Source organism: Muntiacus reevesi, chromosome 12 (assembly GCF_963930625.1).
Source record: "Muntiacus reevesi chromosome 12, mMunRee1.1, whole genome shotgun sequence".
Lineage (NCBI taxonomy): Eukaryota > Metazoa > Chordata > Mammalia > Artiodactyla > Cervidae > Muntiacus > Muntiacus reevesi.
The window spans coordinates 14,690,398-14,703,446 of NC_089260.1; the positions used below are offsets into that span (position 1 = coordinate 14,690,398).

General features: G+C 47.2%; 1 protein-coding gene across 1 annotated transcript in view; it reads left to right on the forward strand.

Moving 5' to 3' along the window:
- The window catches only part of LAPTM4B (lysosomal protein transmembrane 4 beta), a 61,747-nt gene extending 50,467 nt beyond the window's left edge, over positions 1-11,280 (forward strand). Inside the window, exon 7 of the mRNA XM_065903208.1 lies at positions 10,072-11,280. Within this exon, the coding sequence (XP_065759280.1) occupies positions 10,072-10,149 (78 nt within the window). The 3' untranslated portion in view covers positions 10,150-11,280. The remainder of the gene's footprint in view (positions 1-10,071) is intronic.
- The last annotated feature ends 1,769 nt before the right edge of the window (positions 11,281-13,049 follow it).

Consider the following 13,049-nt stretch of genomic DNA (forward strand, 5'->3'; position numbering starts at 1 on the left):
ACTTGACTACACACACACACACACCATTTGCTACTCCAGAGGATCTTCCCAACCCAGGGATCAAACCCATGTTTCCTGTGTCTCCTGCACTGGCAGGTGGATGCATTACCACTGCGCTCCCTGGGAGCCCTCTGTAACTAAAGAGTCATCTTTAAATTTGTTAGGGTTAGGGTTTTAGCCTCTAGTCCTGAAGTCTACTTTCTCTTAAGTTTGTTTTTTTTCTTTCTCTCTCTCTGTTGCTGTCAAATTGATCTGAAATGTAAATCTGGTTTTGTCATCCCCAGATTTAAGTCTTCAGGGTTTCTGTTGTTTATTACTGTAGCGTTTCCCAACTGTGATGTCATTCCTAGTTTGCTATGTGACAGTCATTTGTAACTAGTGGGGTTATATTTTAAATCTGAGTTTGCTAGTGGTTTGCTTTTTTTTTTGTCCTTTGAATAAATAAGAACAGATTTAGCATTATCTCTACAACAACATCAGTCTCCGCTCTACATTCTTACTTTGTAATATTTTCTTAAAGCCAGAGGAGGGAGTGGAGTCATAACTTCATCCTGCCAAGTTCATCTTATGAATCAGCTATGAGGGGCTGTTAACTGATGTGTTACCAACAGCTGTAGGTCTCATGAGCTGTGGTGCTCTCACGAACACCATGCCCCTTGCCTCCTTCCCCCCAAAGGAGGCAAAGAAACAGAAGGATAAGGAAGTTTCCATTTACAGTGGTGTCTTCCTTATTTGTCCACACTTTGGTGAGAGCAAAGGGCAGTTGGCTTTGTACAAGCTCACCCATGTATGCCCATGGGCGCCTCTCACACGTGGCATCACCAAAGCTCCCATCCCCTCCTGGTGGGGAGGACTGTGAGTTTATCAAGAAGGCGGTTCCACTTCCCGGCCTTGCTGACAAATCCGGCTGGGGTCTTGCCTGTTTTTCCAAGGCTCAGCCATTGTAATCTCAAGCACCCAGGTCTTCAGCTAAAGCACACCATCTACACCTTTGGCGGCGTTTCTCAGTCTTTCGGGGACAGCTCACATGTGCGCTCCCTAGCTCCTCGGTGGGCGTTCTCCAGCCTTCAGTCCTCATCTGCCTCCCAGCAGCGGGCTCAGCACCTGCCCTGTGGTGGCTGTTTGGCTGTCCTGGGGTGAGGAGCGAACGAATGGACGCGGTGTTCCAGCCGCAGGCACTTCTGATTTTAGAACCGTGACTAAATGAGAGGTGCCCACCCCTCTGCAGACGTGGCAGCCTGTAGGGAGAACGGCGTCCATCTTGTCTTTCTCATCGTTCAGTTCCTTTTGTTAAGTTTGGTAAAGGAGGGAGGGGTATGGCTAGGGGTGGTGGGCTGGAAGATCAGCTGTGGGGGAGGTGATGCCACGTCCACTCCCAGCTTTTGAGGTCAAAGGAATCATGATCTCAAAGGCGTTTTCCAGAGGAGTTACTCATGGTTGCTCTGCCGGGCAGTAGGACACACCCTTCATAGTCAAGAATGGAGATGCTGTCAGGATTCTTGAGAGAGAGAGCGCGAGTCAGAGTTAGGTGGAATGGGTGGGTGGTTCAGTGGCCTTGCGCTGAGGCTTTTGTCCAGCCACCGGCCTGCTCCGTCGTGTGTGGCTCAGAGCAGCTCCCGTGTTACCCTGCCGCTCTTCCTGCAGCCCCCAGAGCTGGGGCGGGGAGAGGAGCTCCCTTTGTGACCCGCGTGAAGCAGCTTGTGAGGAGAATGTTTATTGGTGTCTTTCTTAAGGAAGGGGTGTGATTGAACCTAGTTAGACAGAGTAACACTGTTGCCTACCCTGCAGTTTTTGGCGAATGCTCGCAGTTACTGAGCGCCCGGTGCTCAGCCTGTGTGTGAGGTGTGTTGCCTTCCTGACGTCCTTACAACCGTCTTTTGAGGGGTGTCAGTTGGGGTTTCCATTTTATAAGCATGGAAGCCAAAGTTCAGGTAGATTTTACTAACTTTCTCGGGACCCCAGGGTTTATACCTCACAGAGCTGGAGTTTGAACCCAGGTCTAATTTCAGAGTTTGAGTTTCACCCAGCCACCACCACCACCACCACCACCAGCAGCAGTTGCCTCTAGAATTTGACCACAGCCATGTAGCTGAAATGCAATGAAAGAACTCATGTCTGGACACACCTCTGTCTAACAACCTGTGCTGACAAAGGGCATGGAAATGTAAGACTCCTTTTAGAAACTTTCTGGAGGGGTAAGCGGTAAACATACAAGACGGTTAATACTACAAGAGAGGATATAATTTAGTTGATAAGCTGCTTATGTAAGTGTTTCAGAAGGGTGGTCTTGTCTTTGAGTTTAGAGTGCTGTGCCATAGTTACTGCCATTTCTAGTGTTACTCTTATGACTTCATATTATCTATAAAGAATATGGAAATATCTAACTGATGTTTGACTTTTAAAAACTAATTCATTTGTCTGATCCTAGGTGGCACTAGTGGTAAAGAATCCGCTTATCAGTGCAGGAGACCTAAGATACGAGTGTTCGATCCCTGGGTCAGGAAGATCCCCTGGAGCAGGAAATGTCAACCCACTCCAATCTTTTTGCCAGGAGAATCTCATGGGCAGAGGAGCCTGGCGGGCTACAGTCCATGGGATCGCAAAGAGTCAGACATTACTGAACGTCTGAGTACACACACAGTTGCATAGCATAATTCAGAGGAGAAGAGTAATTGCGGCTAGAATATTTCAGATCTCTGGAAGTGATTTTAACCTGAACCTGGGGTTATTTGGGCTTTCTGTGGAATGACAAGAAGGAAAACATATGTGAGAGAAATCATAGGGAAAAGGAGTCTGATTGGTATGAACTTGCCATGCTGGGAGTCATAAAAATAAATTAGACAGGACAGAGCCAGAACGTGGGCTGCTAGTGGCCTGGACCTGAGTGTCGTGAAGAGGGTGTATTAAATGAGGAAGTCCTGTGTTTCCCAGGGCTCACGTCTGTTTCTTGGGGGCCCCTCATGACATCCTAGTTCTCTAGTTTCTGTTGGTGTTCGGGGCACCCTAGATGAGCTTGGGTCTCCCAAGACTGGAGGAGAATCTCACCCAGGCCAGGGGCCCTCCTGACCAGTGCTCTGTGGAAACACCTTTCAGCTCCTGGGCAGGGACCCCAACTGCACTGTGCTCCCCGGCTGCTTTGTTAGTGTCTTCTCTGCTCATGTCCCATGCCCACCACCCTTCCTGGCTCAGACGGATCATCTCCGGCAAGTTGGGGTCCTTTTCCGGGTCCCTGCAGAAGCTCAGAGCAAATCTGTAACTTACCCACCGGCCAGGAAGTGAGAGGGATGCGGTGGCCCTGAGCCTGCCCCCTGGCCTCAGGTTTGCAAGTTGCCCCTTAATGATTGACTTCTTTCCTTCAAGACTGCTATGCTTATCCTTTTATTTTTAAAATATTTTTAACACAATATAACATGTGCATAGCTAAAAATCAAAGTAGTGCAAGGTTTATTTCTCAATGGTCTGCCGCCATTTTCCTGCCCATTCCCCACTTTTCCAGTCCAGAAGTAAACACTGGCAACTTCTGGTATTTACCTCCATATTTCATCTACATTACTGATTTTTCAAGGATCAGTTTGAGATTCCTTTTGACTTCTTGAACAGGATTTAAGTTTTATTCTCCCTATATTCTCCACTGCCTTCATCTGCCTAATACAGTCACGTCAAGATTATTGTTGTTACATCTCCAGTTAGTGTTTTCCTTGATTTTAAGAAAATATTGCTCAGTGCAGAGCTCTGTCATGTACATCCCTGTTCTTGTACAATTTTTTTTCCCCAAGCAAAAATTGCTTTGTTTTTTCAGCTGCCGAGTTTTTAACCTTTTATCTTGCTGTGATCTATCAGATCTGTCCACTACATAGTAGTATTTCCCGAATGTCTGACTCTGTGAGATAATCGATCAGTTCTTTTTTTTTTAAACTAAGGCTTCTCCTGCTCCAAGGTGGATGAGGTGCCACAGGCCCTCATCCTGAGCCTTGATTTCTTCTTAACCTATTTCACCTTTATTAGGATGTAGAACCAGCAGACTGACTGCCAGTGCAGTTTGCCTTATTCCTTGCACTCCCCTCTGCTACAGTCTGGGACCCCAGGTCTTGGATGGCTCTTTGAGAATCTGATGAGAGCTCTGAGCACTCTGCCCAGGATAATAAATGCACACATATAAAATTTGGCACATAGTTTTGTGAATGTCAAAAGATAATTTATATAACATTACCTACACTGTAATCCTATCAACCATAGAGTTCCGAATAAGCCTTCAGAACCTTAACTCTGATATTACAGTGAAACTACATTTACTGTTTCCCCCATACATAAATTCTTTGCTCTTAAGCATTTTATCATTTCTTAGTGTTTGATGGAGTGAGTTAGTTTTCCAAATTTTAATGACTTGCAGATGTACAGCCAGTTGGAACCACTTTTATTCCAGGGTGTTCCATTTTGTAACCTTTGATGTTAATCTGTTTCTCCCTCCAACTGTTCTGTCTGTTGACGTAGCTGAGGATGAAGATCCCCTTATAATACTCTCCATATTTATTGAGTTGAATCAAAATGAATGATGAGCTACTCTCCTGGTAGTGCATGTCCCCTAGCATGACCGCTCCCAGTGAAAGAAGATACTGTATATAGATAGATGCTAATCTTCCTACGGAGCAGATGCCCTGCTGGGGTCATTGACAAGAGGGATTTTCCATCTGTGTGAAAGGGAGTTTCACCATCACTCACTCACTCTGTAGTTGAGATCCTAGTAAGACAAACTCCTGGGGTCTGTGCTTAGACTAGAGCTTGGTTGTATTGAATATTGCTTGAAGTGAAGCGGTGCATGGCTGAGATATATAATGCATTTGTGCATATATGCATATATATAATGCATATTGTATTTATTGATTTGTTGTTCAGTTGCTCAGTTGTGTCCAACTCTTTGCAACTTCATGGACCGCAGCACACCTGGCTTCCCTGTCCTTCCCTATTTCCCAGAGCTTGCTCAAATTCATGTCCCAGTTGAGTCAATGATGCCATCCAACCATCTCATCCTCTGTCATCCCCTTCTCCTCCTGCTCCTTCAGTCTTACCCAGGATCAGGGTCTTTTTCCAAATGTGTCGGGTCTTCACATCAGGTAGCCAGAGTATTGGAGCTTCAGCTTCAGCATCAGTCCTTCCAGTGAATATTCAGGGTTGATTTCCTTTAGGTTTGATCTCCTTGCAGTTGGACTCTTGAGTCTTCTCCAGCACCACAGTTAAAAGGCATCAATTCTTTGGTGGTCAGCCTTCTTTATGGTTCAACTCTCACATCCATACATGACTATTGGGAAATCCATAGCTCTGATTATACTGATCTTTGTCAGCAAAGTGATGTCTCTGCTTTTTAATATGCTGTCTAGGTTTGTCACAGCTTTCCTTCCAAGAAGCAACCGTCTTTTAATTTCATGGCTGCAGTCACTTTCCATATTGATTTTGGAGCCCAAGAAAATAATGTCGGTCACTTAACATTGTTTCCCCATCTAGTAGCCATGAAGAGAATGCCCTGTTAGGTTTTTGATTGTTGAGTTTTAAACTGGCTTTTCACCTTCTTCAAAAGGCTGTTAGTTCCTCTTCACTTTCTGCCTTAAGGGTGGTTTCATCTGCATATCTAAGCTTATTGTTATTTCTCTTGGCAGTCTTGATTCTAACTTGTGCTTCATCCCCCTGGGCATTTCACTTGATGTACTCTGCATATAAGTTAAACAAGCTGGGTGACAGTACACAGCCTTGACATACACCTTTGCCAATTTTTGAACTCATTGAGTAGCTGCTGTTTATCAGACAGCAAGGTAGGGCGTGATGTATATTTTTAGTCTTCAGAGATTATTTTTTGATCATTCAGTGTGAATGATCAAATTTTTAAAAATAAAAAAACATGGCTTAACTAAATGTCAATGTCAAAATAATTCTATTTTAATATAATTCTTCTAACAATGTCAAAATAATTACAGTTTCTGTTAAGCTTTGTGTTGTAGGGCATCTTAATTGGCATTTTCTGTCTTAATCGATCCTGCAGTTATTTCCTCAGATTCCCAAGTTGCTTCATTGATTTTACTTGAAAAGGACAATTGCCAGTGTTTTCAGTAAGTTTTAACATACTGTAAGAGAAGCAGCATGGCAATCCTTATTTCACCAAGGCTTCCTTGAAATCATCATTAAAATTAACATCATATAGCTTAAACAAAGACAACACTATCCCTTCAGAATTTAAAACCAACTCCATTTGGAGAACTGTTCATTGAAAGTAATTCAGGAGTATGAAGTGCTCTGTGAAGAGTCTTTTCTGGTCTGTATTTAGTACGTGGGCACGGGGAGGTGAAGACAAGTGTGAGGGTGTCAGTATCTTCACCAGGCATCTTGAGTTTGGATATAGGGTCCAAGGCAACAGAATTTTTGAGAGAGAAAGCCCATGAGGATGTTAATGATACGAAATGAAACTTGAAAATGAGTTTGAAAGTAAATAGCAAGAAACAGTGACATACGGCCAAACCTAATGTGAAAATAAGTTTTTGGCAAGCAGAAGACAAATTTGCAGCACTTTCTCTTCTTCAAGACAGTTTTGTGTTTAATCATCCGTGAACACTTTGGAAACTTTGAGTGTTACATTTGGCTCGTGGCGGGGGAAAAAAAATAAATTGGCTGTGATGGCTGATTTCACTTCTTTTTGAGTAGCCACACTGTGTTTTATGGTAATTCCTCCAAGGAAAGTGACAGATAGGAAGCAGCTGATTGCTCAGTGAGATGGTACAGCATAAAGCTGACGCTGAGTCTTACAAAATCGAATGTTTCTATTGCTCACACACATGCTGGAGGCTGAGTCCTCAGGTCAGACATGCAGTTGCAGAGAGCCGGGCTGTCGCTTTAGAGTAGAGAAAACGCTCTGCTCCAGCTGAGAGTGGCAGGCTTCCTAGTGGACATGCTGCTGCCAGAGGCCGGAAATGCTCCTCGAGGGGGACACGGGTCCCCGCTGTGCTCTGACCTTGGCCCGTCTCTCCCGCCCCTTCTGCACCACCCTGAGCATCACATCATAGCCGCTGGGTTCCCAGGAAGCGCTCTGCTCCCAGCCCACTCCCTGCGCCTGTGCCCCCACCTTCCTGCCTGCTGGGCAGCCCTCTTCTCCCGCGCCTGGTCCTGCTCGTCCTCCCGAGGAGCTTCCCTGCCGTCCAGCCTGCCTCAAGCTGTCCCTGTCTGTTTTTGGACATCATGCTCATCAGCGTGATGCGCCCATCGCTGCCCTCCCCAGGCGGTGGGCTGAAACACAAAACACAGATCTTAGTAAAGTTACAAAGTCACAGGCGTTTGGCTTCATAGTAATCTTAAGTGGGTCTTATAGGGCTACAGAGGAGAGGTATGAAATTTCCATTTTTCACCTAACATGGAAAAGGTGCAAATCCACTTCCATAAATTAGATAAGGTCCTCATTTCGCACCCTTTCATGATGCTATTAAGGGCAAGCAGAATCTCGCTGGGCCACTTCAAAGATCAGTTCCTCCAGTTCTCTAGAACGAATGTTCCTCCACAGACAGCGAGGTGTGTTCACGTGTGTGTGTGGAGGGGCATGACCCAGCACCCTCTGTGACCTCAGTCAGCATTGGCTTGTTGCATGCAGGGCACACGGGGTCCTTTGTGGGGGGGCACACGGGGACGCTTCCTGGCCTGGGACGGGCGCCTGTACTGAGTGCATCCTGGGCGCTCTTCCCTTCCAGCGCCGCCAGCAGCAGCCGAGCCCTGGCCCTGATCTTCTGGGCAACGCCCAGGAGGAAGGACTCACAGCTGCGGCTTCGCCACCACTTCCGGAATGGTTCTCAGACCCGTTTGGCATTCTCGTGGGTGCTGAGCCAGTTACCCGCTTCCTGGTGTGTTACCCATGTCCCGCTGTGTGACCCGCTTCCCACGGTGCGGCTCTCAAGTCCATCTCCTCCCCACTCCCATTAGCCCAGGCGGAGCTGGCCCGGTGATGTCTCACCGGTGACGTGTCACCGGTGACGTCACCCCGGCGCCCGCCACCTTGCTCTCCAGCCTCCCGGGTAGGGGGCGCCAGAGGAGGAAGGCGGTTTCCCTCCCAGTTTGTGTGTGCCCCGCAGCTCAGATCTTACTGTCCGTGGCCCCCCGGGCACCCCGTCTCCCTGACAGCCCTCCAGCACGCTCCTCGTCTCGGGCAGTCTCCAGGGCCAGCGGCACCTCCCCGTCCCCGTGAACAGCGCCTCTGCGGCCGCCTCCCAGCACCCGGTCAGGTGGTTGGCTCGCTTGGCCTGGTTCTGCCCAGGAAGCTTCTCTGCCATCCAGTGGGTTCCGCCACACCGTCTCCAACAGTGATTCCCCGCCTTTGGGGGAGACCCCTTTCCACGTTTGCTCCTCCCGTGAGTTCCCTCAGTCAGCGCTCACAGCTGTTAGCCTTCCCTTTTTTTGCTCCTCAGTGAGTTCCCCACACCTCCTGTTCATACCGTAATTCTTTGTTAAACTTTTCTCTGTTCACACCACGGGGTGGTTTCTGTCTCCTGAGGGGACCCTAATCATGCAGAGGCCCCCTACCAGTGTCCCAGCTCCACCCCGCCGCCCACCAACCATAGGAGACTCCAGGGGCCAGCCTGCAGGACGGTGCACCCAGGTATTCCACCGACGTCTCTGTGTGCCTCCTGGCCGACAGGCCCTGGGTTAAGGAAGACAAGGACTGCGGCCCCGCACTTGTGGAAACACTAGAAAAGGAGAAAACCAAACAGTGAAGTGTGTTGAGTGTGTGTGTGTGTGGTGGGGGGGTGGGGGGTGGGAGTAGTGTAGACAAAAAGAGAACCTTGAGAAGAGAATTTTAGTGTCCTCTAGGAGCCAAAGGGGATAGATACTAGGCGTGGCAATTCATGGAATTGACAGACATTTACCACTTTAAGTCATGTCCATAATAGAATAGAAGAGCTTTCCTTACCAGCTTCCCCCTCGGCTGGTAAAGAATCCGCCTGCAATGCGGAAGACCTGGGTTTGATCCTTGGGTTGGGAAGATCCGCTGGAGAAGGGAAAGGCTACCCACTCCAGTATTCTGGCCTGGAGAATTCCATGGACTGTAGGTCACAAAAAGTCAGATACTACTGAGCGACTTTCACTTTCACAATAGAAAAAGTATTAATAAGTATTAATAACAAAATGTGTTTTATTTTGGCTCCACTTCATTTGTGAGTATTCTTTCTCTTTCCACAAAGACCTTGAACTGGGTAGGGTGTCTCAAGGCATCTCATCTCTGAATCCCTAAGGGCAGGAACCATCACATAGTAGGTGTACAATAAATGTTAGCTGACTAAATAGAGGCCAGCCACATGGAGTTGATGTTCTCTGTTTTGTAAATACTCTGCAGAGTCAAAGTCAGCCATTGTCTTCTTATGTTGACAGTTCATAAATGGTTATGTGCAGTTATTTTTGTCCTTGAAATGTAAACAGAAAGGTTGTTCATGAGCTTAGGATTTTTGTGCCTTCCTCTCCAGCCACTTACAGATATCATCAGCCTGGTCAGGTGTGTATCACAGCATGTGAGGTGTTTTTTAGACCTCTAATTCTCAGGGATCCCTGTGGTGCAGACATAGAAACGGAGGTTGGCTCGCTTAGCCATGGCGATACTGATAGGATGTGGCTGTGTCCCCGCTTGGAGTCCAGGTTAACACCAAAGCTCTTGTGTTTCCCGCTTCACTGCCCAGGTCTCACCACCCACAGCCCTGTGGTCAGTCAGGCGCCTGCCCTACTTGTGTGAACACATATACACGTCACCCCAGAGCCTTTGTTCCTTTGAGAGCTACTCCCACGTGCTTCCTTGTCCTAGAAACACAGCCCTCTGGCCCCCTCAGGCCCTGTGACATCCAGGTACAAGTGGACAACGATTGGAAAACTCAAGAGAAGGCCAGAAGTCTCTCTCCTTTACTATGTGGATTCAAAAATCTCTCCTCCCCCCAAAATCCAGCCACTTGCTGAACAGTTGATACGGGTATATGTCATGGGGAAACTTGAGCTAAAATAAAGCCCAGGGGAGCAGGTGTGCACCCTTTAACCTCTGACCGCATCTTCTCTTCTCCCCAGGTGCTGTTACCCCCGTACGATGATGCCACTGTGAACGTCGCCACAAAGGAGCCGCCGCCCCCGTACGTGTCTGCCTGAGCCTGGAAGTTGGGCCGAGCAAGAGCGACAGCTGGACTTTTCATTCATCAGAGCAATAGTTCTTTAATTTTTCTTCTGAGATGAGCTCTCTGAGCTTATTTGTCGCAGAAATGCTACAGTTTAAAATTTTAGATGTTAAGTTGAAACTCTGTAGTTGAAACCTATGCTTTAGCTGGAGCACCATGATAGAGTAACTGTAGAAATTCTCTCGGTGGGGTGGGGTGGGGTGGGGTCCCCTAGTCTTCCCTCGGCATCAGAACTACCTGACAACCTGGATAAATCTTTTGTCCGCAGCGTCTGTTGTACGTGCTGAGCCCCAGAGTCGAAGACTTTTCTGACGCTTTTCTTTTCACTCCCTGTTTCTCTTTTGAACATGTATAATCAAGTCAAAGTTAGTGCTTTTCCTCGGCCATTCCAATTTATAGAAGAAACCCTTAGGAGGACAGGAATGTTATTTGTGTAAGGAGTCCATATAAATACATAAATAAAACAAGAATTTCCTTAGACATTTACTTTATGATTTAAATTCGGTGACAGTTTTTGAGTTTGCTGGTCAAGGATTTTGATCGTGGGCCAAACTGAGACCCTCTGATAATCCATGGCAAGGCGGACAGTCAGTGGCCGCCCTGGTGGCTGCTCTTGTCCGCATGTGTCTGGGGTCACCGTGTGGCGTGTGGGGGGAACTGATGAATTTGGTCCTTTGTGGTGTCAGGTCTCTCTCTGCTCCCCTTTTCCCATCCCCGCTCAGAAACCCCTCTCGCTCCGTGTTCTGCCCCCGCCTGACTCGGCGGGGACACCCACCACCAGCCTCTGTCAGGTGGAATTACTGATACATATTTACCTGACAGTATGAAAGAAGGTTTTCTTCTCTCCCTACAAGGTACAACCTGCTCCTGTGAACTTCTGAGTATGCCTTGTGATCTTTTAAAAGTCTTCTGAAAAATGGGAGGCGGGGGCTGAAGAGGGGGTTGCTTTCCTTGTGAAATACCCTTGTCTTGACTACCTGAATTTCCAGAGATTTTTATATATCTACACATTCAAAAGTCGCAGCTCTTCATTTTGTTCATTATTGGATGTGCTTGTAAATGAAGGCGTTTGCAATTAAAATGAGATTTTTCCCACATTCAAGAAGACCGCCTTTGACTCTGGTGACTGCCTGGAAACACTTCTTGCCCGCTTGGGACTGTGTTAGACACATACGACTTGGCCCGAGGAGGAGGCTCTGTGGCTTGTCTCACATGTAGGTGTTTTTTTAATATCTTCATGCTGATAAAATCAGAGCATCTTGGGCCAAGAGAAATGGAGAGGAACAGACATGAACTTGCAGCATTCCTAACCCTGCCTCTGCCAAGCTCTGCCAGCTCAGCTGCTTCGAATCTGATTGCTTTCTGTCCGCAGTGCAGTTGTAATAAGCTGTTTAGATTCTCCTGTGTTCCAAGGGAGGTTAAAATAGGAGGGATTTTGGCTTGTTTCCGGATAGGTGTTTCAGATAATTTGGAAATGTTAAGAAAAAAATAAGAGGTGAAGCGGGGGTGGTTTTTATCCCTGAGAATCAGCCTCAGTCATTTCTTCTGGTGCATCATGTTAGTATTCCATATGCACTCAACCTCAGAAATTCTGTTCCTTGAAGCCTTGTACCCAGAAGATTCCAAGTTAAACACATGCAGGGTTGTTACGGATGGAAAAGGCCTATCAGATCGTTTCCCTGGTCCCTTGGAAGGCACGTGGGAAGTCACAGTCATCTGCATGTTACTCCCTGTGATTTTCTGGCACTTTGCTTAAGCATGTTTTACACTATGAAAAATGGCATGTGATCAAGTGGAGAAAAGTGCTGGTTTTGAGATTCCCTTCGCAGGGTCCTCAGAGGGGATCTCGTTCACGTGACACTCAGCGCCACCGACCACAGGATGTCATGTCATACTCAGAGACCCCACAGGTGCTGGTGCTGCTGGGCCTTCCTGACATGACAACGCACGCTGACCCCCAAAGCTGCCCCCATCCTTGCCTCTGCAAAGTAAGGAATTGTCTTCCTGTCTCCACTGTGGAGAGGTTGTGATGCTTGGATTAAAGTGACCCTCCAGAGCATACTCAGCAGTCCGCTGTGTCCTTGTCTCATTACTAATACAGATACATAACCTCTTTTAAGTGTATTTGAAGCCCCACTTTAATATCTAGCTCTGTCTGTTCTTTTTTGTTGTCTACAGAGAACAAGAACAGTCATTACCTCAGTTGCTCTCGTGCTTATATACTTTCTGGTCACCTGACTGATGAGAACCGATGAGAGATCTTTGGGTTTTTTCATCTTGAAACCCCCAAACCTGTTTTAAGGTCATGGATGTTCAGCCCAGCACCAGCAGGTGTGCAAATGGGCCCACTGATAAGCAGCCTGTGGGAGGGGTTGGAGTCTGTCTGCTGGACAGAGAAGAGAAAAACACATCTTTGGGCTTAGATGGGGTCTGCCCACACTAGAAATCCAGCTTCCATTGAACGAGCCAGTCGGGTTTCCAGAATGTCGCATCACATGAAAGGGCCATTTGACTAACTGCTCCCCTTTCTGTACCTTCTTCCTCCATAAACACATGAGCAGCATCTCCCCCAAATTCCTTGTCCCTGCCCCCCACCCTATCCTGTTGGCCCTGCAGAACGCCAGACAGGTTCTCTCCACCCTTCTTTCTCCCTCTATTTTTTTAAACTCTAATGGTCCCCAAATTGGTTTAGTTTGACTGCTTAGCTGAACCACACCTCATTGCTTTTGTCTTTTCACCTTCACTTCATTAATCAACAGTACTCAGTCTCAAGAGACCGGTTTTAGAGACGAAGCATTCAAGTTTTCTCTGTGGAGGGGATGTATTATATGTGAAAGTCATCATTGGAGGAAAAAAATCCTGCTATACAAATGG